The 22,953-nt window shown below is 44.2% G+C and overlaps 1 protein-coding gene across 1 annotated transcript in view; it reads right to left on the bottom strand.

Moving 5' to 3' along the window:
* Positions 1-22,468, bottom strand: part of LOC141059756 (scavenger receptor cysteine-rich domain-containing protein DMBT1-like) — a 231,167-nt gene extending 208,699 nt beyond the window's left edge. Inside the window, exons 1-3 of the mRNA XM_073555888.1 lie at positions 22,456-22,468; positions 21,731-22,039; positions 20,110-20,121 (exon numbers count right to left, since the gene is read on the bottom strand). Of these exons, the coding sequence (XP_073411989.1) occupies positions 20,110-20,121; positions 21,731-22,039; positions 22,456-22,468 (334 nt within the window). The remainder of the gene's footprint in view (positions 1-20,109; positions 20,122-21,730; positions 22,040-22,455) is intronic.
* Between the last annotated feature and the right edge of the window lie 485 nt (positions 22,469-22,953).

The following is a 22,953-nucleotide window of genomic DNA, read 5'->3' on the forward strand; positions in this document are numbered from 1 at the left end:
CATTCCCTGCAAAATATTTATGTGCAAAAAAATCTTCAACATTTTGAAGCATTTGCAGCCTATAAGAATAGATTCATAATTTGAAAATAGCCTTTTCTCACCTGCAACAGAAGGAAGGTTCAATGTCAGATGCACAAGCAAAAGTATGATCATTAAGGTCGTCATGTTGACTGATGAATACATAAGAATATTGTACTACAGATATATATATATATATTTATATATATAGGGAATGATTGTGACCATTAATCATAATCCGTAAAACAATAAGGAACCTGACATACTGTTCCGGTGACATGAATTGAGTTTAACGTGTTTCTTTGTCTGGGATTGAAGTTAATCAACTTTCATAACAGCTTTGCCTTTTCGCATTGATGGTTCTATTGAATTATTATTGAGTGTTAGTTTAATTAGGCTCCAGGACTGGGATGAATACTGGAAAGAAACTACAAGTAGTTGCATAGTTATATCATAATTAACAGAAATTATGTTAGGTGATAACTAACTGATTATTGGGGATCCCACAAGTAGGTATACAACCCATCCCTTTTTTGTCTTTGGGACTGCTGGGCCTGGCTATCTCTGGCACTTTAGAGCCCTGTTCTCTGGATCCCAAGGGATCATAAAGTTATCACCTACACTATGATTAGGGATGGGCGGACTCGTGGATGTTCAGGTTCCTCGGGTTCGGCCGAACTTTATAAAAAAGTTCGGTTCAGGTACCAGAACAGTACCCAAACTTAATTCTAAATCTGGACCCCATTCAAATGAATGGGAGGCCCGAACATCCAGCGGTTCCCACACTGTCATCTGTGTGACAGTGCGGGAAACACTTTCTTTGATCTGCAATAACCTTACTGATTTAACCCATACAGAGGACAGCGTGTGAGCCAGCAGCTTTGACCTGCGGTGAAAAGGTTGTCACCAGTCAGGCTTCAGCTTATGAGTACTACTCTCATCAGCATACACCTGATCTTGCTGAAAGCAGTGAGAGCAGGTGGTGCCGATGAGAGTATTCATCAGCCGGCGCCTGTGCATAGTAATAAATATGTCAGTGTGATTTATAATTAGTGCTCAGTGTGTGTATCATATATGTATTTAGCTAATAAATAAATGAAAAAAAATGGCATGGGGTCCCACTTATTTTTAATACCCAGCTGAGGGCAAGCAGACAGCTGGGGCATGGTGTTATTATTCTGGGAAGGGGGCAATAAACATGGAGCTTCCCGGGTTATTAATATAAGCTCACAGCTGTCTGTATAGCCTTTACTGGTTATTAAAAGGGGGAACCCCCCAAAAAATGATATGGCCCCCCTTATTTTTAATAGCTAGCAAGTAAAAACAGACAGCTGCAGGCTGATATTATTAGGCTGGGAAGATGTCATGGATATTTTCCCCCTCCCAGATTAATAAAACCAGCCCTCAGCCACCCCAGAAATGGCGCATCCACTACATGCGTTAATTTTGACACTTAGCCTCAGCTCAGCTTAATAGTTTTGGGCTTGTTGTCAGCTTTGTAAAGTCAGCTGATATCAAGCCAAGGTGTTGGTAATGGAGAGGCGTCTATCAGACACCCACATTACTAACCCCATAGTCAAAAGTAAGAAAGTTACACACACACATATCAAAGTCATTTAACTGGTCAAAACACTCCCCAATATATATGCTCTTTTTCCCATTTATTAACATAAAAATAAAAAATCAAAGTAAGCCTCACCTGTCCACCATTAATCCCTAAAGATGATATCCCATGATGAACACCAACCCTGCAACATCTGGTTGCATTGCTGAGCAGTGACATCAGGAATGTGACCACTCAGCCGGCAGCAAGGTCATACTGAGTTGAGTGTGAAAACGCGCCTGCGTGTGACCAGCTGTGACATTATTTATGTTATCGCTGGTCACACTCAGCTACGTTCTCACGCTCAGCTCAGCGTGATCTGGCTGTCTTGCTGATCAGGTTACTTATGTCATAACCAGATGTAGCAGAGTTTGGTGTTCATCATGGGACATCATCATTATGGATTAACAAAAGACTTTACAAAATATTTAATTCTTTAAACCAAACTTGTCACCAGGTTGGCCAATATGAGATACAGTCACCACCTTTCAAGGCTGATATTCAGCATTCAATAATGCTGTATACAAGCCCTTAAGCTGAACTATAAGAGAAGAAAAAGAACTTTCTTTATACTCACCTGCGGGGTGGTCTTTTCCGGCATATGTGCACTGCATTACTGTGCTCTACCTTCAACAGAGCAGAGAAGTACGCCTGCGCAGGGGCAGAGATGCTAGGGAGACTGCGTGGATGATGCAGGGGCGCGTCATCCACATAAAGCAAGATGGAGGACGACGATCATAAGAAGATGGAAGATGCTGGACCAAGACGAGCAATACCAGCGGTGAGTTTAATAAAATGTCTTTTTCTTCTCTTACAAGTCGGGATAGGGGCTTATATCTAGCATTACAGAATGCTGTATATCAGCCTTGAAAGGTGGTGGTTTTATCTCATACTGGCCAAACCCAGTGACAGGTTCCCTTTAAGATCTTTCAAGAGGAGGTTGTAAGGTTGTGCAATATTTCATGACAACTATGCAATAATTTGATTTTGAGGGATAAGACTCTAGGTAGGTTGGCATGCACAAATAATATATTTACTTAGAACATATAGAATAGTTTTTGAAAATCCACATCATACTTTCTTGGGGTTTCTTGTTGTTTTTAACACAGATTTTATTGGAATTTCCAGATGTCCCTGTTCTTGAAGATACCTCAGAAAATTAAATTTCACATCTAGGCTACCCAAGGTCCCTGAGGCTGGGTTCCCACATTTCACCGTGAACCAGGATGCTGAACTGCAGTGACTGCAAGAATCTAATGAAGCTCGCGGTGATCTCATTGAGGTCTCCACAGTTCATCATCCTGATTCAAAGTGTAGTGCAATATAGATTCGATTAATATCATGACTTTATATCATACTAGCTGAAGAGTCCAGTGCTGCCCGGGCATAGTAACTAACTGTGGTTAGTTATAGCAAATTATAATTATCCTCCATCCCATAGTCCCGTGCCCATATACCCATCATACATATCCACGATCCCATAGGCCCATGCCCATATACCGATCATGCATATCCTCCATCCCATAGTCAAGTGCCCATATACCCATCACACATCCTCCATCCCATAGTCCCATGCCCATATACCCATCACACATCCTCCATCCCATAGTCCCATGCCCATATACCCATCATACATATTCGCCATCGCATAGTCGAGTGCCCATATACCCATCACACATCCTTCATCTCATAGTCCCATGCCCATATACCCATCATGCATATCCTCCATCCCATAGTGCCCATAAACTCATCATACATATCCGCCTTCCAAAAGTCCAGTGCCCATATAACCGTCATACATATCCTCCATCCCATAGTCCAGTGCCCATATACCCATCACACATCCTCCATCCCATAGTCCCGTGCCTATATACCCATCATACATATCCTCCATCCCATAGTCCAGTGCCCATATACCCATCACACATCCTCTATCACATAGTCAACCATTATGACATCATAATGAGCGGAGGGGCTTGCAACCTATGATGACATTAATGTCGCCATGGCAACCATTATGACATCATAATGAGGGGCGGGGCTTGATACACACACACTTTTTCCCCTTTATGTAGATAGGGGCAAAATTGTTTGGTGAATTGGAAGGCGCAGGGTTAAAATTTCACCTCACAACATAGTCTAGGACGCTCTCCGGGTCCAGACATGTGACCATGCCAAATTTTGTGGCTGTAACTGCGACGGTGCAGATGCCAATCCCAGACATACATACATACATACATACACACACTTGAGCTTTATATATTAGATTGGGTCATTGAATGAAGTTTTGTGATCAATTTGGGTATTTATACCATTGTGCTGCTCTTTTTGGTATAATAATATATATATTTGTGTATATATATATATATATATTATATTTAATTATTTATGTGAATAATCTTATAGTCCCTATGCATATTTGCAATTGATTTTAATAATCGGTGTGCCATACTGGCACTTTCTTTTAATATTGCACATTATCTGTCTGTTTGCCAATTGATTAAATAAAGGCTTTCTTTTATCATGCCATCCCTGTTTTTTTATTTCTGCAATGAAGGTCCAATACAGTGGTTTGTCTAATCCCGTGATTTTCAGCCTGGACGATTGCATCATGACACCGTCCACATAACATATATCGCAGGCATGGATTATCGCATGGGACATCTTCACTTCAGACAGGTGAGTGATATGGCTGTTTATTATTTTTCTTTTTTTCACAGGGGACAATGGCTTCAATGGAATGGGAGTAAACTGAGTAGTTTTGTTTATTATTTTCTGTGTTTTTACAGGTGACAAGGGCTTCAATGGAATGGCTGTAAGGTGAGTGTAACTTTGTTATTTTTAAATAAATTTGTAAAACGGTGTGGATTTTAATTTCAAATAAATAAAAGACTTCATTCTGGATGCTTTTTATCTACAATATGACTATGGGGATCGTAAAGGAGAGGCGTCTTATAAATGCCCCTCCATTACTAACCCCTGGGCTTGATATCACCTGACAATACAAAGGTGACTTCAACCCCACAAATATTACCCCACTTGTCACTGCCACAGGGCAAGTGGGAAGACCTGGAAAAAGCACCAGAATTGGCCCATGTAATAGATGCTAATTTTGTGGGAAAGCTGCGGGCTACTGTTCTTAGGCTGTGGGAATATATCCATGGTTTCTTAGCAGCCTGGGAATATCAGCCCCCAGCTATCTCCTATAGTTTGGCTAGTTGATAAAAATGGGGAGACCCCACGCCATTTTTCTTAATTATTTATCTAAATAATTTTAAAAAATTGGTGTGGGGACCTCTCTATTGTTGATAACCAGCCATAATAAATCTAACAGCTGAAGGTTTCAGCTCGCAGCTGTCAGTTTTGCCATGCTGCTTTCTCAAAAATAGAACAGACCACATGTCATTTTTTTACATTTATTTATAACTCAGGCACCAGCTGATGAATACTCCAATCCATGGCACCTGCTCTCGCTGTTATCAGAGACAGCAGACGTTGGCTGATGGGAGTAGTACTCATATCAGCTGACACCTTTGTGATCAGTAGTAAACTTTCTACCACTGATCATAGCTGCTGGCTCATACTGTTATCTGACAGCGTGGGAACTGTTATGAATGGATCACCGAGGAGGAACAACAAAAAAGCTAAGTCCCAGAAAAACAGAGAGGTTGGTAACTATGCAGATTGCAGTTCCCTGATCTTAACACACAACTAACAGTAGCAGTGGAGCATTCCTACGATGTTCCTAGATGCCTCGTCACTGCTGGAGGACTACATAAACCTAAAGCAAGAAAAGGGAAAACTAACTGCCTCAGAGCAGACCCCAAAGGAATAGACAGCCCCCACACATGTATTGACGGTGAAGCAAGATGAAAACACAAACACAGGCAGGAAAATAGGCTGAGCAAACGATGGGGCCCAACTAACTAGAAAGGAAAGGAAAGGAAAGCCACTGTCTGCAATCTGCCAAAAAACCCTACCAAAATAATGTCCAACACGTCTGATAGCAAAATTAACCCTGAAGTCACTAGACTTCTCCCACTATATCAGCACTCTGAAATATTCTGAAACAGAGCAAAAAGAGGCCAATCTAATAAGGGACAAAAAGGCAAATTGGCAAATACAGATAAATAGGAGTGGAAGTTCAGTATAGCCCCAGCAGGGGCAAGCTGACCACACAAGAAACTGAATTGACCAACAAGCGCAAGTGTGAACATTAGCAAAAAACAAACTTAACTTGAGAAGACTGGAAGAGAGCTGAAGTCCAAGACCTGAGAAGCAGACTGAATCACCAGCACTAGGATAGGGCGTCGGCTGTCTTATATCCAGTCTGATACTCCAGAGATCCAATCGTTATCCTCCTCATCAGGTGGCAGATCACTACCACTTAAACCAACCTCACTACCTCCTGTCACCACCAGAGGGAGAATGGAAGGAGACTCTCAACTGGTGGAGCAGAAAATGAGCTCATAACAGGGAACCATAGCTCTCGGACCAGCTGTAATAATCTTCCCACCTATCAGAGCCGCTGGTGTTTCTTGCACTGTCAAGAAGATGACAGCATGGGAAACACCCAATGTTCATGGTGCCGAACCCGAACAGTAGCACGGACTTCCTGGAGAAGTGCATATTCAAGGTCTCTGCCTGAACAGTAGGTGTTCGGTACGGACCCCAAACTTTTCTGTTCTGGTTCACCCATCACTAATCTTGATTTGGATGAATATGTTGAAATGTAATGTCTGGACTTGCACTAGCTTCAACAATTTATTCAGAACTGAGCTGACTTCAATTATTTAGAACTCTCAGTTTTCTCTTCTATTCTTATTTCCAGTGATGTTACCACATTATCTTTTAGAGCCTCATCAAAAGTAATTAAAGTAATATTAATAATATGAAATATTGTATAGTTAGGGTAGCACGGTGGCTCAGTGGTTAGCACTACAGCCTCGCAGTGCTAGGGTCCTGGGTTCAAATCCTGCCAAGGACAATATCTGCAAAGAGTTTGAAGGTTTTCCCTATGTTTGCATGGGTTTCCTCCAGGTTCTCCAGTTTCCTCCCACACTCCAAAGACATACTTATAGGGAATTTAGATTGTGAGCCCCATTGGGGACAGTGATGATAATGTATTGTATGTAAAGCTCTGCAGAATAAGATAGTGCTATATAAGAAAAGCGTAATAAATAACTAGATGTGTATTTCCTGAAGGATGTACAAATAGTGCCTCAACGGAGTCTGTGCGTGTAGCGGTTCGGGCCGCATTAATTGCGGAAGTCAACTGAATACTAATAAGAAGAAGAATAAGTTAGCAGCGTTCGGATTACATGATAGTGCTTTCTTCTAGATGTGTATTTCCTGAACGAAGTACAGATAGTGCTTTGAAATGGTGCCCGGGCTGCCCCTTTAAGAGAGACTTGCCTGCTGCCCCTGCAAGACTTTCAACTCATGATCTGTTTTAACTGTGGGTGCCTCTCAGGGGTCACTTTGGCCTGTGGGGCCCCCTGGCGATTTTGTGGCCAGGGCCCCTCAGGGTCTGATTTTTTGGTTGGGGCCCCTCAGGGTCTGATTTTGTGGCCAGGGCCCCTCAGGGTCCGATTTTGTGGTTGAGGCCCCTCAGGGTCCGAATTTGTGGCCGGGGCCCCTCAAGGTCCTTTTCTGTGAGTGGGGCCCCTTAAGGTCTGATTTTGTGGGTAGAGCCCCTCTGGGTCCAATTTGGTGGGCAGGGCCACTCTGGGTCCAATTTGGTGGGCGGGGCCCCTCAGGGTCCAATTTGGTGGGTGGGGCCACTCAGGGTCTGATTTGGTGGGCGAGGCCCCTCAGGGTCCAATTTGGTGGGTGGGCCCCTCAGGGTCCGATTTGGTGAGCGGGGCCCCTCAGGGTCTGATTTGGTGGGCGGGGCCCCTCAGGGTCCAATTTGGTGGGCGGGGCCACTCTAGCTCCGATTTAGTAGGTGGGGCCCCTCAGGGTCCGCTTTGGTGGGCGGGGCCACTCAGGGTCTGATTTGGTGGGTGGGGCCCCTCAGAGTCTGATTTGGTGGGCGGGGCCACTCTGGCTCTGATTTAGTGGGTGGGGCCCCTCAGGGTCCGATTTGGTGGCGGGGCCCCTCAGGGTCTGATTTGGTGGGCGGGCCCCTCAGGGTCTGAGCTGGTGGGCGGGGCCCCTCAGGGTCTGAGTTGGTGGGCGGGGCCCCTCAGGGTCCATTTTGGTTGGCAGGGCCACTCCGGGTCCAATTTGGTGGGCGGGGCCCCTCAGGGTCCAATTTAGTAGGCGGGGCCCCATCAGGGTCCGATTTGGTGGGAGGAGCCATTCTGGGTCTAATTTGGTGGGCGGGGCCCCTTAGGGTCCGATTTGGTGGGCGGGGACACTCTGGGTCTGATTTGGTGGGCGGGGAAACTCTGGGTCCGATTTGGTGAGCGGGGCCACTCTGGGTCCGATTTGGAGGCCAGGGTGGCTCAGCCTCCGATTTGTAGGCCAGGGTCGATCAGCCTCCGATTTGGAGGTCACTCAGCTTTCGATTTGGCGCGCCCTTTAAGACTCATTTTGGTGCGCCGCCCCTTTAAGAATCACTTAGGCGCATCGGCCGTTTAAGAGCTAATTTGGCTCACTGGGCTTCTAAATCCACTTTGGCGCACATTCTCTCTCAGGGGCGCGCGTCATGTGATGAAGCTAGATTTGCATTTGTGCTGTGGGTTTCGCTTTAAGAGCTGATATTATCTGCCAGAATCTGTGTCCTGGGGGCGTCATGTGAAGTTCGTAGGCGTTGGCATAGTAACTGGGTGCGCCTGCGCATATCAATGAGCCTAACTGCCATTTGAATCGCCTCAGGGCATGTTTTGTCTGTGGCAACATTTCCCCATTGAAAAGCATTGAGACAGTGCATTCCAATGACGGGAAAAAAAATTTTCTAACGCATTTTGAGCAAAAACTACAAATCCAATAGACACGAAAAATACTTAGCACACCTCTCGTGGACGCTGGCTTCGAAACGAAACCTCAACGGAGTCTGTGCTTGTAGCGGTTCGGGCCGCATTAATTGCGGAAATCAACTGAATAATAAGAATAAGTTAGCAGCGTTCAGATTACAATATTTTGGTTTTTTCAAACCACTATAATAAATACATTACAGTACATAACAGTAGTTGACCCAAAATAATAAAGTTTTCACCTATAGTATCAACTTAATAGGTAATAATGTGCTGCTTATTACTGGGGGTCCATTGTGACCGTCATGATCCTTGTAATGTCCACACGGTATAAGGAATTCAAGAGAAAACGCTTTAACTGTACTTTATTCTTCTCGTTCTTCCTCCAGCACACAGCATCACATGTCCCTCATCAGGCTAAACTGAAACTCCCCCAACCCACTTCCTGTCTATAACCTTCCAGTCACAAGATTTCCTTTCTTAAAGAAACAGGTCAAATCATTATACATTACATCATCCCTCTTTTTTTATATATATACAGTCATGGCCATAAGTATTGACACCCCTGCAATTCTGTCAGATAATACTCAGTTTCTTCCTGAAAATGATTGCAAACACAAATTCTTTGGTATTATTATCTTCATTTAATTTGTCTTAAATGAAAAAACACAAAAAGAATTGTCCTAAAGCCAAATTGGATATAATTCCACACCAAACATAAAAAAGAGGGTGGACAAAAGTATTGGCACTGTTCGAAAAATCATGTGATGCTTCTCTAATTTATGTAATTAACAGCACCTATAACTTACCTGTGGCACCTAACAGGTGTTGGCAATAACTAAATCACACTTGCAGCCAGTTGACATGGATTAAAGTTGACTCAACCTCTGTCCTGTGTCCTTGTGTGTACCACATTGAGCACGGAGAAAAGAAAGAAGACCAAAGAACTGTCTGAGGACTTGAGAAACCAAATTGTGAGGAAGCATGAGCAATCTCAAGGCTACAAGTCCATCTCCAAAAATCTGAATGTTCCTGTGTCTACCGTGCACAGTGTCATCAAGAAGTTTAAAGCCCATGGCACTGTGGTTAAACCTCCCTAGATGTGGCCGGAAAAGAAAAATTGACAAGAGATTTCAACGCTAGATTGTGCGGATGTTGGATAAAGAACCTCCACTAACATCCAAACAAGTTCAAGCTGCCCTGCAGTCCGAGGGTACAACGTTGTCAATCCGTACTATCCGTCGGCATCTGAATGAAAAGGGACTGTATGGTAGGAGACCCAGGAAGACTCCACTTCTTACCCCGAGACATAAAAAAGCCAGGCTGGAGTTTGCCAAAACTTACCTGAAAAAGCCTAAAACATTTTGGAAGACTGTTCTCTGGTCAGATGAGACAAAAGTAGAGCTTTTAGGGCAAAAGCATCAACATAGAGTTTACAGGAGAAAAAAGAGGCATTCAAAGAAAAGTACACGGTCCCTACAGTCAAACATGGCAGAGGTTCCCTGATGTTTTGGGGTTGCTTTGCTGCCTCTGGCACTGGACTGCTTGACAGTGTGCATGGCATTATGAAGTCAGAAGACTACCAACAAATTTTGCAGCATAATTTAGGGCCCAGTGTGAGAAAGCTGGGTCTACCTCAGAGGTCATGGGTCTTCCAGCAGGACAATAACCCAAAACATACTTCAAAAAGCACTAGAAAATGGTGTGAGAGAAAGCACTGGAGACTTCTAAGGTGGCCAGCAATGAGTCCAGACCTGAATCCCATAGAACACCTGTGGAGAGATCTAAAAATGGCAGTTTGGAGAAGGCACCCTTCAAATATCAGGGACCTGGAGTAGTTTGCGAAAGAAGAATGGTCTAAAATTCCAGCAGAGCATTGTAAGAAACTCATTGATGGTTACCGGAAGCGGTTGGTCGCAGTTATTTTGGCTAAAGGTTGTGCAACCAAGTATTAGGCTGAGGGTGCCAATACTTTTGTCCGGCCCATTTTTGGAGTTTTGTGTGAAATGCTCAATGTTTTGCTTTTTGCTTCATTCTCTTTTGTGTTTTTTCATTTAAGACAAATTAAATGAAGATAATAATACCAAAGAATTTGTGCTTGCAATCATTTTCAGGAAGAAACTAAATATTATCTGACAGAAATGCAGGGGTGTCAATACTTTTGGCCATGACTGTATTAACAAACTCAAAAAAAATATTGACAAGGCAACAACACAAAAAGAAGAAAAAGAAAAGAGAGAAAAAGAAAAAACAACGAAGAAAAACATCCAAGAAAAGACATATGTCTGTACTGTCTTATTTGTTAATTTCAAATCAGGCATTTTAATTACATCTCTTCAATAAGTCTCGATGGAGCCCTTCTTTCCCGTATAGGGTAATGTCTGGGTTCATTGGGGGAGTCCATTGCTGACGGATCAACTATCTCTTGTTGGCCTTCTCCACCGTCGGGTACCAACTCTTCTACCGGTGGGAGTTCATTACCATTGTCCGGCGGTATAATTTTAAAATGTGAGGAATTTCGGGTTATAGAGTTTCCATCTCGCTCAGCCGTGACCATGTTGCCTCTTCTCTCAGTAACATTACATTTTGCCGGACCATATACAGCTGAGGTTTTGTTGTTTGATCTTTGACGCACAACAACGACATCACCTCTTTTGATGGCACTAGGCTGTGCCCTTCGCCTTCTGTCTGCATAATGTTTTATGGCTTGCTTGTTAGAGAAATATTTTGATCGCACTGAAGAGTCACTTGGTAGGAGATGGCTGGTCACATCAGGGATCCATATACGAAGAGTTCTGCTGAACATTAGATGAGATGGAGCAGCATTAGTGGTGGAATGTGGCGTATTGCCGTAATTGCACAAGAATTTGTATAGTGACTGTTTCAGTGGGGTGTGCTCCAGACTAGCTGCCTTGATTCATTTCCCCTTAGTGAGCATGAAACCTTCTACAATTCCATTGGCTTGCGGCCAGCAAGGTATGATTTTCCTGTGGATGAACCCTAAGTATTCAGAAACTGTGTAAATATATGTCCATTGAATGGAGGTCCATTGTCTGTTTTAACCACTCTTGGAATGCCTTATGCAGAGAATATGTTGTCCAGTTCTGGTATGTTGTCCTCCAAAAAATACATTTAACCCCTTTCTGACATCAGACATACTATCCCGTCCATGGGACCCGGGCCCCTATGCCCATGGACGGGATAGTACGTCTAGCGCGATCAGCGGCGCCCACGTGGTGAGCGCCGCTGATCGTTGCCGGGTGTCAGCTGATTATCACAGCTGACACCCGGCACTATGTGTCAGGGGCGGTCACGGACCGCCCCCGACATGTTAACACCTTGCACACCGCGATCAAACACGATCGTGGTGTACTGGGGGTTAAAGGGAAGCATCGGCAGGGAGGGGGCTCCCTCCGTGCTTCCCTGAGCCCCCCACAGCAGCGCAATGTGCAGCGCTGCTGCCGGGGGCTCTTTCCCTGCAGGGCCCCAGATCCAAGATGGCGACGGGGACCTTCGGGGGCCTGCAGGGAGCTGGCTTCCTCAGTGCCTGCAAAGCCTGTGACAGATCGCTGATCTGTCACAGGACAGTGATGTCCCCCCTGGGACAACCTAATAAAGTTAAAAAAAAAAAAAAAGGTGTAAAAATAATTTTAAAAAAATCGCTAAATAAATTAAAAAAAAAATAATTCCCTAATAAATTAATTTTTTGGAAATAAAAAAACAAAACAATAAAAGTACACATATTTGGTATCGCCGCATCCGTAACGACCTGCCCTATAAAACTGTCCCATTAGTTAAACCCTTTGGTGAACCCCTTAAAAAATAAAAATAAAAAACGAAGCAAAAAATAATGATTTATTATCACACCGCCAAACAAAAAGTGCAATAACGCATAATTAAAAAGACGCATATAAATATCCATGGTACCGCTGCAAACGTCATCTTGTCCCGCAAAAAACGAGTCACCACACAGCATCATCAGAGAAAAAATAAAAAAGTTATAGCAGATAAAGAGATGCAAAAATAATTATTTTTTATATAAAATTGCCAAAACATAAAAAAATGGCATAAATGAGGTATAGCTGTAACCGTAATGACCCGAAGAATAAAACCGCTTTATCAATTTTACCGCATGCGGAACGGTGTAAACGCACCCCCCAAAAGAAATTCATGAAACGCTGGTTTTTGTTCATTCTGCGTCCCAAAAGATAAGATAAGATAAGATAATCCTTTAATCGTCCCACCATGGGGAAATTCAGAGCATTACAGCAGCAAGGCAGGAACAAGTACAGATACAGATGCATAAAGGCGTTACATTGACAGTAGGTAGGTACATATACGAAAAAAAAAAAAAGATATAACCGGACTATCACAACTTTGGATCTATCAGTTCACTGTTTGGGTCGTTCTCCATTTTGGACAGTGCTGGTTATACAGCCTAACTGCAGCAGGAAGGAAGGACTTTCAATAGCGCTCCCTCTCACATTTAGGATGAAGTAGCCGGTCACTGACAGTACTGCACATCTTTGTCACGGTCTCATGCATGGGATGGGAATCATTCTTCACCATGTAGCTCACCTTGGCCAGTATCCTCCTGTCGCCTACTCCCTGAACTGGATCAAGGGGGCATCCCAGGACAGAGCTGGCCCCTCTAATCAGTTTTTCCAGCCTATTCCTGTCCCTGGTTGATATGCCACTACCCCAGCACGCCACACCAAAGAAGATGACTGATGCCATAACAGAGTTGAAGAAGGATGCAAGGAGTGCCCCCCTAACTCCGAAGGCTCTCAGCCTTCTGAGCAGATAAAGCCTACTGTGGCCCTTCCTCTACACTGCATCCAAGTGATGGGCCCAGTCAAGCTTATTATTGAGGATCACACCAAGGTACTTATAGGTGTCGACTATCTCAATGTCATTTCCCTGAATGTTCACCACTACTGGTGGATTTTTTCCCTTGCGAAAGTCCACCACCAATTCCTTGATCTTCCCGGAATTAATCCTAAGATGGTTCCTCTGACACCACTCCACAAAAGCTTGGTTAGTATCTCTGTACTCTCTTTCATCTCCTCCTGTGATGAGGCCTACTATTGCAGAGTCATCAGAATACTTCTGCAAGTACCAGCTAGATGAGTTGCACTTAAAATCCGCAGTGTACAATGTGAAGAGAAAAGGGGCAAGAACTGTACCTTGAGGTGCCCCTGTATTGCAGATCACCGTGTCTGACACATTGTCCCGAACCTTTACAAACTGAGGTCGGTTCGTGAGGTAGTTAAGGGTCCAGGTGGAGAGTTGGAGGTCCACGCCAACAAGGCCCAGCTTGTCTCTCAGTAGACCTGGCTGTATGGTATTAAAAGCACTAGAGAAATCGAAGAACATTATTCTCACAGTGTTCCCGGGTTTCTCCAGGTGAGAGAGAGTCCTATCTAGAAGGTGGATAATGGCATCATCCACACCAATGCCCGGCCTGTAGGCAAACTGGAGAGGGTTCATATCCGAGCTCACTAGAGGACGGAGACGTGTGAGAACCAATCTCTCTAGTACCTTCATCAGGTGTGATGTCAATGCTACAGGTCTATAGTCATTAAGGTCTTTCGGATAAGGTTTCTTCGGAACTGGTACCACAAAACGATAATTTCCACAGTTGTGATACTATACCTATTATCAGGCTCATATTGAACAGATATGTAATGATCTCACTCAGCTGGTGCCCACAGGTTCTGATTAGCCTTGCACTGATGCCGTCAGGACCTGCAGCCTTGAAAACTTTGGCTTATCTTATCTTATATGCTGCCCCATAAGATGTTCCATTGAATATGCCCCCATATGCTGCCCCCATAAGATGCTCCATAGAATATGCCCCAGTTTACTGCCCCCATAAGATGTTCCATTGAATATGCCCCCATATGCTGCCCCCATAAGATGCTCCATAGATTATGCCCCCATATGCTGCCCTCATAAGATGCTCCATTGAAAATGACCCCATATGCTGCCCCATAAGATGCTCCACTGAATATACCCCCATATGCTGCCCCCATAAGATGTTCCATAGAATGTACCCCCATATGCTGCCCCATGAGATGCTCCATTGAATATATCCCCATTTGCTGCCCCCATAAGACGCTCCAATGAATATGCCCCCATATGCTGCCCCCAAAAGATGCTCCATTGAATATACCCCCATATGCTGTCCCCATAAGATGCTCCATTTAATATACCCCCATATGCTGCCCCCATAAGATGCTCCATTGAATATATCCCCATATGCTTCCCCCATAAGATGTTCCATTGATTATACCCCCATATGCTGCCCCATAAGATGCTCCCTAGAATATGCCCCTGTATTCTGCCCCATAAGATGCTCCATAGATTATGCCCCGGTATGCTGCCTCCACAAGATGCTCCATTGAATATGCCCCGATAAGATGCTCCATTGAATGTACTCACATATGCTGCCCCATAAGATGCTCCATTGAATATACCCCCATATGCTGCCCCCATAAGATGCTCCATAGACTATGCCCCTGAATACTGCCCCCATAAGATACTCCATAGAATATGCCCCCATATGGTGCCCCATAAGATGCTCCATTGAATGTGCCCCCATATGCTGCCCCCATAAGATGCCCCATAGAATATACCCCCATATGCTGCCCCATAAGATGCTCCATTGAATATATCCCCATATGCTGTCCCCATAAGATGCCCCCATATATTGCTGCTGCCGCTACTACAGGTGTTAAAAAAAAAATAAGGACATACTCTCCTCTTATCCCTGGAGGCCAGGAGTTGGTGTGCTGAGCAGGTGGACACCAGCGCACTATGGGGGACAGGTGTCACCGCTGGCTCAGGACCTGGCACCTGAGATATTCACCTATCTCGGTTCCAACGCTGCGTGCTCGCCGCTGTCTGCCCGCCGGGTCCCTCTGTCAGTGACGTCAGGCAGCAGAGGGCATGCACTGACTACGTTACCGCACCCTCTGCTATCTGAAGGTCACTTACAGAGGGACCCGGCGGGCAGACAGCGGCAGCAGCGTTGGAACCGGGATAGGTGAATATAGCATATACTTACCCCCTCCTGGCACCGTCTCTGCAGCCCGCTCTCCCACGGTCTCCCTTCCTTCAGCAGTCACGTGGTACCACTCATTAAAGTCATAAATATGCGCATATTCATGACTTTAATGAGCGGTACCATGTGACCACTGTAGGAAGGAAATGAGACCGTGGGAGAAGGGGGGAGCTGCAGAGATGTACCGGGGGGTCAGTCTGACCTGACACCCCCGCTCCCCCTCCCCCACCTACCCCCTGGCTATATGACTCGTGTATATGCCAAGAGGGGGACTTTCAGCCCCAAAAAATGGGCTGAAAATCTCAGCTTATACGTGAGTATATACGGTATTTGAATTAAAGAAGTTATAAAGGATTAGAAAAAAATGTATCTGATTTCCTTCTGGGTAATTTCTAGTATTACAGCTCAGCTCCACTAACGTGACTAGAACTGACCCGCAATAATACACATGACCTGTGGGCAAATGTTCCTGAAAGAAAGCATCAATATTTACTAAATATTTAACCCCTTAGCGACAGAGCCAGTTTGCAGCTTAATGACCAGGCCAATTTTTACAATTCTGACCACTGTCTCTTTATGAGGTTATAACTCTGGAACGCTTTAATGGATCCTGCTGATTCTGAGAATGTTTTTTCGTGACATATTGTACTTCATGTTAGTTGTAAAATTTATTCGATAAGTCTTGTGTTTATTTATGAAAAAAACAGAAATATGGCAAAAAATTTTAAAATTTTGCAATTTTAAAACTTTACATTTTTATGCCCTTAAATCAGAGAGATGTGTCACATAAATTTCTTAATAAATAACATTTCCCACATGTCTACTTTACATCAGCACAATTTAGGAAGCAAAATTTTTTTTTATTAGGAAGTTATAAGGGTTAAAATTTGACCAGCGATTTCTCATTTTTACAACAAAATTTACAAAGCCATTTTTTTTAGGGACCACATCATATTTAAAGTCATTTTGAGGGATGTACATGACAGAAAATACCCAAAAGTGGCACCATTCTAAAAACTAGACCCCTCAAGGTGCTCAAAACCACATTCAAGAAGTTTATTAACCCTTTAAGTGCTTCACAGGAACGAAAGCAATGTGGATGGAAAAAATTAACATTTAACTTTTTTTTGGAAAAAATTTACTTCAGAACCAATTTTTTTTATTTTCACAAGTATTAAAAGAGAAAATCAACCACAAAATTTGTTGTACAATTTCTCCTGAATACGCTGATACCCCATATATGGGGGTAAACCCCTTTTTCAGCACACGGCAGAGCTCGCAAGGGATGGAGCACCGTTTGACTTTTTCAACGCAGAATTGGCTGGAATTAAGATCGGATGCCATGTTGCGTTCGGAGAGCCCTTAATGTGCCTAAACAGTGGAAAACTCCAACAAGTGACCCCATTTTGGAAACTAGACCCATTAGGGAACTTATCTAGATGTGTGGTGAGCACTTTGAACCTTCAAGTGCTTCACAGAAGTTTATAACGTAGAGCCGTGAAAATAAGAAATCCATTTTTTTTCCACAAAAATGATCTTTTCGCCCCCAAATTTTTATTTTTACAAGGGTAACAGGAGAAATCATACCCCCACAGTTATTATGCGATTTGTCCTGAGTACGCTGATACCCCATATGTGGGGAGGAACCACTGTTTGGGTGCATGGGAGAGCTTGGAAGGGAAGGAGTGCCATTTTGGAATGCAGACTTTGATGGAATGGTCTGCGGGCATCATGTTGCGTTTGCAGAGCCCCTGATGGGCCTAAACAGTGGAAACCCCCAACAAGTGACTCCATTTTGGAAACTAGACCCATGAAGGAACTTATCTAGATGTGTGGTGAGCACTTTGAACCTTCAAGTGCTTCACAGAAGTTTATAACGTAGAGCCGTGAAAATAAGAAATCCATTTTTTTTTACACAAAAATGATCTTTTCACCCCCAAATTTTTATTTTTACAAGGGTAACAGGAGAAATCATACCCCCACAGTTATTATGCGATTTGTTCTGAGTACACTGATACCCCATATGTGGGGGGGAACCACTGTTTGGGCGCATGGGAGAGCTCGGAAGGGAAGGAGTGCCATTTTGGAATGCAGACTTTGATGGAATGGTCTGAGGGCGTCATGTTGCGTTTGCAGAGCCCCTGATGGGCCTAAACAGTGGAAACCCCCCACAAGTGACCCCATTTTGGATATTAGACCCCCTAAGGAACTTATCTAGATGTGTGGTGAGCTCTTTGAACCCCCAAGCATGTCACAGAAGTTTAAAAACGCAGAGCCGTGAAAATAAAAAGTCTTTTTTATTTCCACAAAAGTGATTTTTTAGACCCCAATTTTTAGACCCCCAAAGTTGGTAAATAGTGGAAACCCCTCAATTCTTGCTCCAACCCTAACCCCAACACACCCCTAACCCTAATCCCAACCCTAATCCCAACCCTAATCCCTAATCCTAATTCTAACCCTAATCCTAGTTCGCCCTAACCCTAACCCTAGCCCAACCCTAACCCTAGCCCTAACCCTAGCCCAACCCTAACCGTAGCCCTAACCCTAACCCTAGCCCAACCCTAACCCTAGCCCAACCCTAACCCTTAACCCTAGCCCAACCCTAACCCTAACCCTAGCCCAACCCTAACCCTAGCCCAACCCTAACCCTTAACCCTAGCCCAACCCTAACCCTAGCCCAACCCTAACCCTAGCCCTAACCCTAGCCTAACCCTAACCCTAGCCTAACCCTAACCCTAACCCAAATGGAAAACTGAAAAAAAATATATTTTTTTTATTTCATCATGTGTGCCTATATAAGGGGGTGATAAACGGGGGGGTTATGTACTATTTTTATTATTTTGATCACTATGATTGTTTATCATAGTGATCAAAATAATGAATGGAATCTGCCAGCCGGAGCCAGCAGATTCCCGGCGGGACCACCGGGAGGGGACGGAGGACAAGGGAGAGGTACCGGGAGGGGACTGGGGGGATTGGGGACCCTATTTCTCTATCCTCTGATGTGCAATCACATCAGAGGAAAGAGAAATTAAATGTAAAATCGCGGCTTTTTTTTTGCGGTCGCCGTTATAGGGTTAATAACGGCGATCGCAAAAGCGGGGTTGGCAAAAAACGACCCGATTCATGTTCTCTGGGGTCTCGGCTGCCCCTGGCAGCCGAGACCCCGGAGAAAATCCGACACTGGGGGGCGCTATTTACTTACTCCACAGCACCGTGAATTAACGGCGCTGTGGTTTAAGTACCCTTAATTACCGCCGTTAAAAGGCGTATCGGCGGTCGTTAAGGGGTTAAAATCCTTCTAAATAGATTGTCTTGGAGTAATATCACTTGTATTTCATTTTTGAAAGTGAATATTCAAATTTGAAAATACTATATGAAGGTTTATCAGAATGAAAAAATGTTCATTTGGAGCTTGTTACATCTGTACAGGGTCGGCATTAGGGGCAGGCAGACCAGGCAGCTGCCTAGAGCCCCAGCTCCTCCAGGGGCCCCCAACCAGTCACTATAGGGCCGTGAGTAAGAGGGCTGCATTATACTGTGTGGGGGCTGTATTATACTGTGTGTGGGGAGGAGGCTGCATTATACTGTGTGTGAGGGGGCTGCACTATACTGTGTGTGTTTGTGGTGGGGGGCTGCATTTTACTGTGAGGGGGCTGCATTATACTGTGTGTGGGGCTGCATTATACTGTGTGTGGGGCTGCATTATACTCTGAGGGGGCTGCATTATACTGTGTGTGGGAGGCTGCATTATATTCTGAGAGGGGCAGCATTATGCTCTATGAGGGGATTACACTATACTCCATGAGGGGGGCTGCAGTGTACTCTGAGGAAGGCTGCATTATATTCTATCAAGGACCATGAGGAGTGCATTATACTATATGTACTATATAGGATCTGCATTATACTGTATCAAGGACTACCTGCACCAATCATTCTTCCTCAGCCGGAGTAAGGGTAGGTGCACATAGTCAGTAAATGCTGCAGGTTGGATGCTGCGTACTTGTGCAGCATCCAGATGTTACAGAATAGTGCATGGCATTTCAAGAAATCCCATGCCCACTATGCATACATAGACGCCTGTGGCTCACCTGCAGAGAAGGACATGCAGCACGTCTCTCCAGACCAAAGCATGTGTATTTATCTTGCGGAGACGCGAGTCTCTGCAATATAAATTTCAACCATACAATGTATTGGACGCTGTGAATCCACACGGTTCAGTGATCACATACGGATTCACCCGCATTCAACAGCTGGCATCACTTCGGATGCAGCGGACATGTGCTGCTTCCAAAGTGTTGCCGATTAGTGTACGTGTGCATATACCCTAAAGAGGCTGGAAAACAAGCATCAAACAACTTCAATATTGTCGATCATGCTCGTTTACCAGCCTGAACTTAGCACTTGTAAATACACCAGAAATGTTTCTGTGTGATGGTGCAATATGTGAGCATTTGGGACCCCTCCTTAAACTTTTGCCCAGGGCCCCACTTTGTCTAAACCCGGTACTGCATCTGTACATATAGGTTTTTACAGTGTAGACAAAACTCTATTATAATTGCATGAATTTTAGAGATGAGCAGATTGCTTCATGCAACCCATGCCTATTAATTGCTCTCTGGATGTGGACATGAGCTGTATGAATTTCTTACCCTCTGGGATCACAGACTCAACTTATGATTAGCCGAGCTTGTAAGGGACCATGCGCAGCAAAGTTTACCACAGTACCATTGTGAAACCAGAAAGTGTGCAGAGATCTTACAGGCGTTTGCTGCCCGCCTTATTCATCCCACAGGTGGGTTGGATGGTTTGGTGACTTTGACAAAATGCATCAAATCAAAGAAACAGTCCAATGTGAAAATGAAAAAAAACATTTTTACAATGCCACAATGGATAGTAGTCCATACACTTTTGTTACATTTCTTCTGTATCATACAGGTGTTCTTATATGGATCAGACACAGCATTTCGATGCTACACTTTAATCACTCGTGTATAGAAAAAACTTCCAAACTATCTTGTTCTGGATTTCACCTTTCTTATCTACCACTACTACTGATGTACTTTCGCATTTCCTCCTGGTCAGAATAGAATTTAGTATCTTCCAGGATCGGCTAACACGGTGTCCTAGTAGCCCACTCCTTCTAGCTGTTTTGGAGTATTCTGTCTCGCACAGCTGAGATATGCTAAGCTAAAGTTGTACTTACTGCAGGTTGGTAGATGCTTTCCTATCCTTTCTAACGCCACACTCCAGCCATATAAAGGCAGTTACTGGTAAAATACTGAATCTCAAACTTGCTATCCTCAGTTCCTCGGATTAATACACTCTCCATTTGTAGCCTTCTTCTTATCAGTGAAACTTCCTATTCCTTCAGTAACTTCTCTCCAACTCTAGCTAACAAATTGGATACAATTTTTCTATGCCCATTTAATTCCTCCTACTGTGGGCTGTCCAAATAATTAACCTTGTCCACAGGCTAAGTAACTGCTGCAGGCCTACAATAGATAAACCACATCTGTAACACATGTCAATATATTAAGTTGGTACAAATATCTTCAGATGGGGTGCCAACAGCTCTTCCATTTTTTTACAGGCTAACGTGATGTAACCTGTTTTACACATGAATGAAATGCCACTCAAGAGATCCCAGAAAATTCGCGCAACTCCTGTACACAGACAGAGGGCACTGACCTTTGCTCATCTGTAATGAATTTACATATAGTATTCTGTGGTGGTAGCTACAGGGAGCTAGAGTCATTCTCATCATTATCTCAGTAATCAATGCTTCTAAATCACATTGGACTGACTTCGGGTCTTCTGATCCGACAGAACTTAAAGCCTCATATGTATCTATAATTTGGGTTGGGAGGTCCCTGGTCAGTCCGGACATTAAGGTCCTAATGCAGACCTGTGTGAACATAGCCATCAACTGCTTGGTTCAGGATATAATATCTATTCAAGCTGGGAAGATTACAAAATGAAAATTATCCCAAACTTATTTTTAGTAATCTCTTTTCTAGAATATAATTATGTTGACTTTTCTTATGAGATTTATCATGATACTGTAAATAACCAAAATCAGCCATTCTCACTAATTCTCATCATACTATAAAGTTTGCGTACCTGAGCAGATGACTCCGGCATCTTCAGTATAAGCACAGTTGTGTTGCTTAATCCCAAGGTGGGAACAATGTGATAAAATGGCTTCGCTACCTAAGCATTGCACATCATCTAACATGATTGGTCCTTGGCCTTGCCCAAATGCTGCCATTCCAAGAGCAGAAGTTGCGTAGCCGCACCCCAGTTGATGACATACAATGTCAGCATCGTGTATATCCCAAAAATCATCACACACTGTTCCCCACTGTCCTTCATAGAAGACCTTCACACGACCAGCACAAGAATTCCCATTTACAAACCTCACAGGTAACCCTGGGAAAATATTTAAAAAAATAAGTATTTTAAAAAGGATTTAAGATGCTGCATACACTTTGGTAATTTTTGTCTTACTTTACTCCGTATTATGTCACAGGAACTACTCAACCCGTTTTGGGTTTCTACTTTTTTTTATCTAACTGCAGTGAATTTGTATATTGATTTTCTTCAATGCTTCTCATGGTTCTGTTAAGGCTGGCCGAGATATCTCTGTGAGAGGATTGCAGTTCCATATATGTTTAATTCTTTTATAACTTTTGTTACAGTATTCTGAATGATAAGTAAAGCTTTGCAGATGTTTTTGTAACCTTCAAGTTTCTTGAAATAATTTTCTTTTTCAGGTCTTGTGACATTTCTATTCCATGTGGTGCCATTGCTGACAGCATGGAATGTGAAGGGTTTTCTTTGTTAACCCCTTTCTGACATCAGACGTACTATCCCGTCCATGGGACCTGGGCCCCTATGCCCATGGACGGGATAGTACATCTACCGCGATCAGCGGCGCCCACGTGGTGAGCGCCGCTGATCGCGGCCGGGTGTCAGCTGATTATCACAGCTGACACCCGGCACAATGTGTCAGGGGCGGTCACGGACCGCCCCGACACGTTAACCCCTTGCACACCGCGATCAAACATGATCGCGGTGTACCGGGGGTTAAAGGGAAGCATCGGCAGGGAGGGGGCTCCCTCCGTGCTTCCCTGAGCCCCCCACAGCAGCGCAATGTGCAGCGCTGCTGCGGGGGGCTCCTTTCCTGCAGGCCCCCGAATCCAAGATGGCGACGGGGGCTTTCGGGGGCCTGCAGGAAGCTGGCTTCCTCAGTGCCTGCAAAGCGCAGGCATGAGGAAGCCTTCGGCACTGCCTGTGACAGATCGCTGATCTGTCACAGTGACCTGTGATGTGACAGATCAGCG

This window comes from Dendrobates tinctorius, unplaced genomic scaffold (assembly GCF_039654945.1).
Source record: "Dendrobates tinctorius isolate UK_male_01 unplaced genomic scaffold, ASM3965494v1 ptg000230l, whole genome shotgun sequence".
Taxonomy (NCBI): domain Eukaryota; kingdom Metazoa; phylum Chordata; class Amphibia; order Anura; family Dendrobatidae; genus Dendrobates; species Dendrobates tinctorius.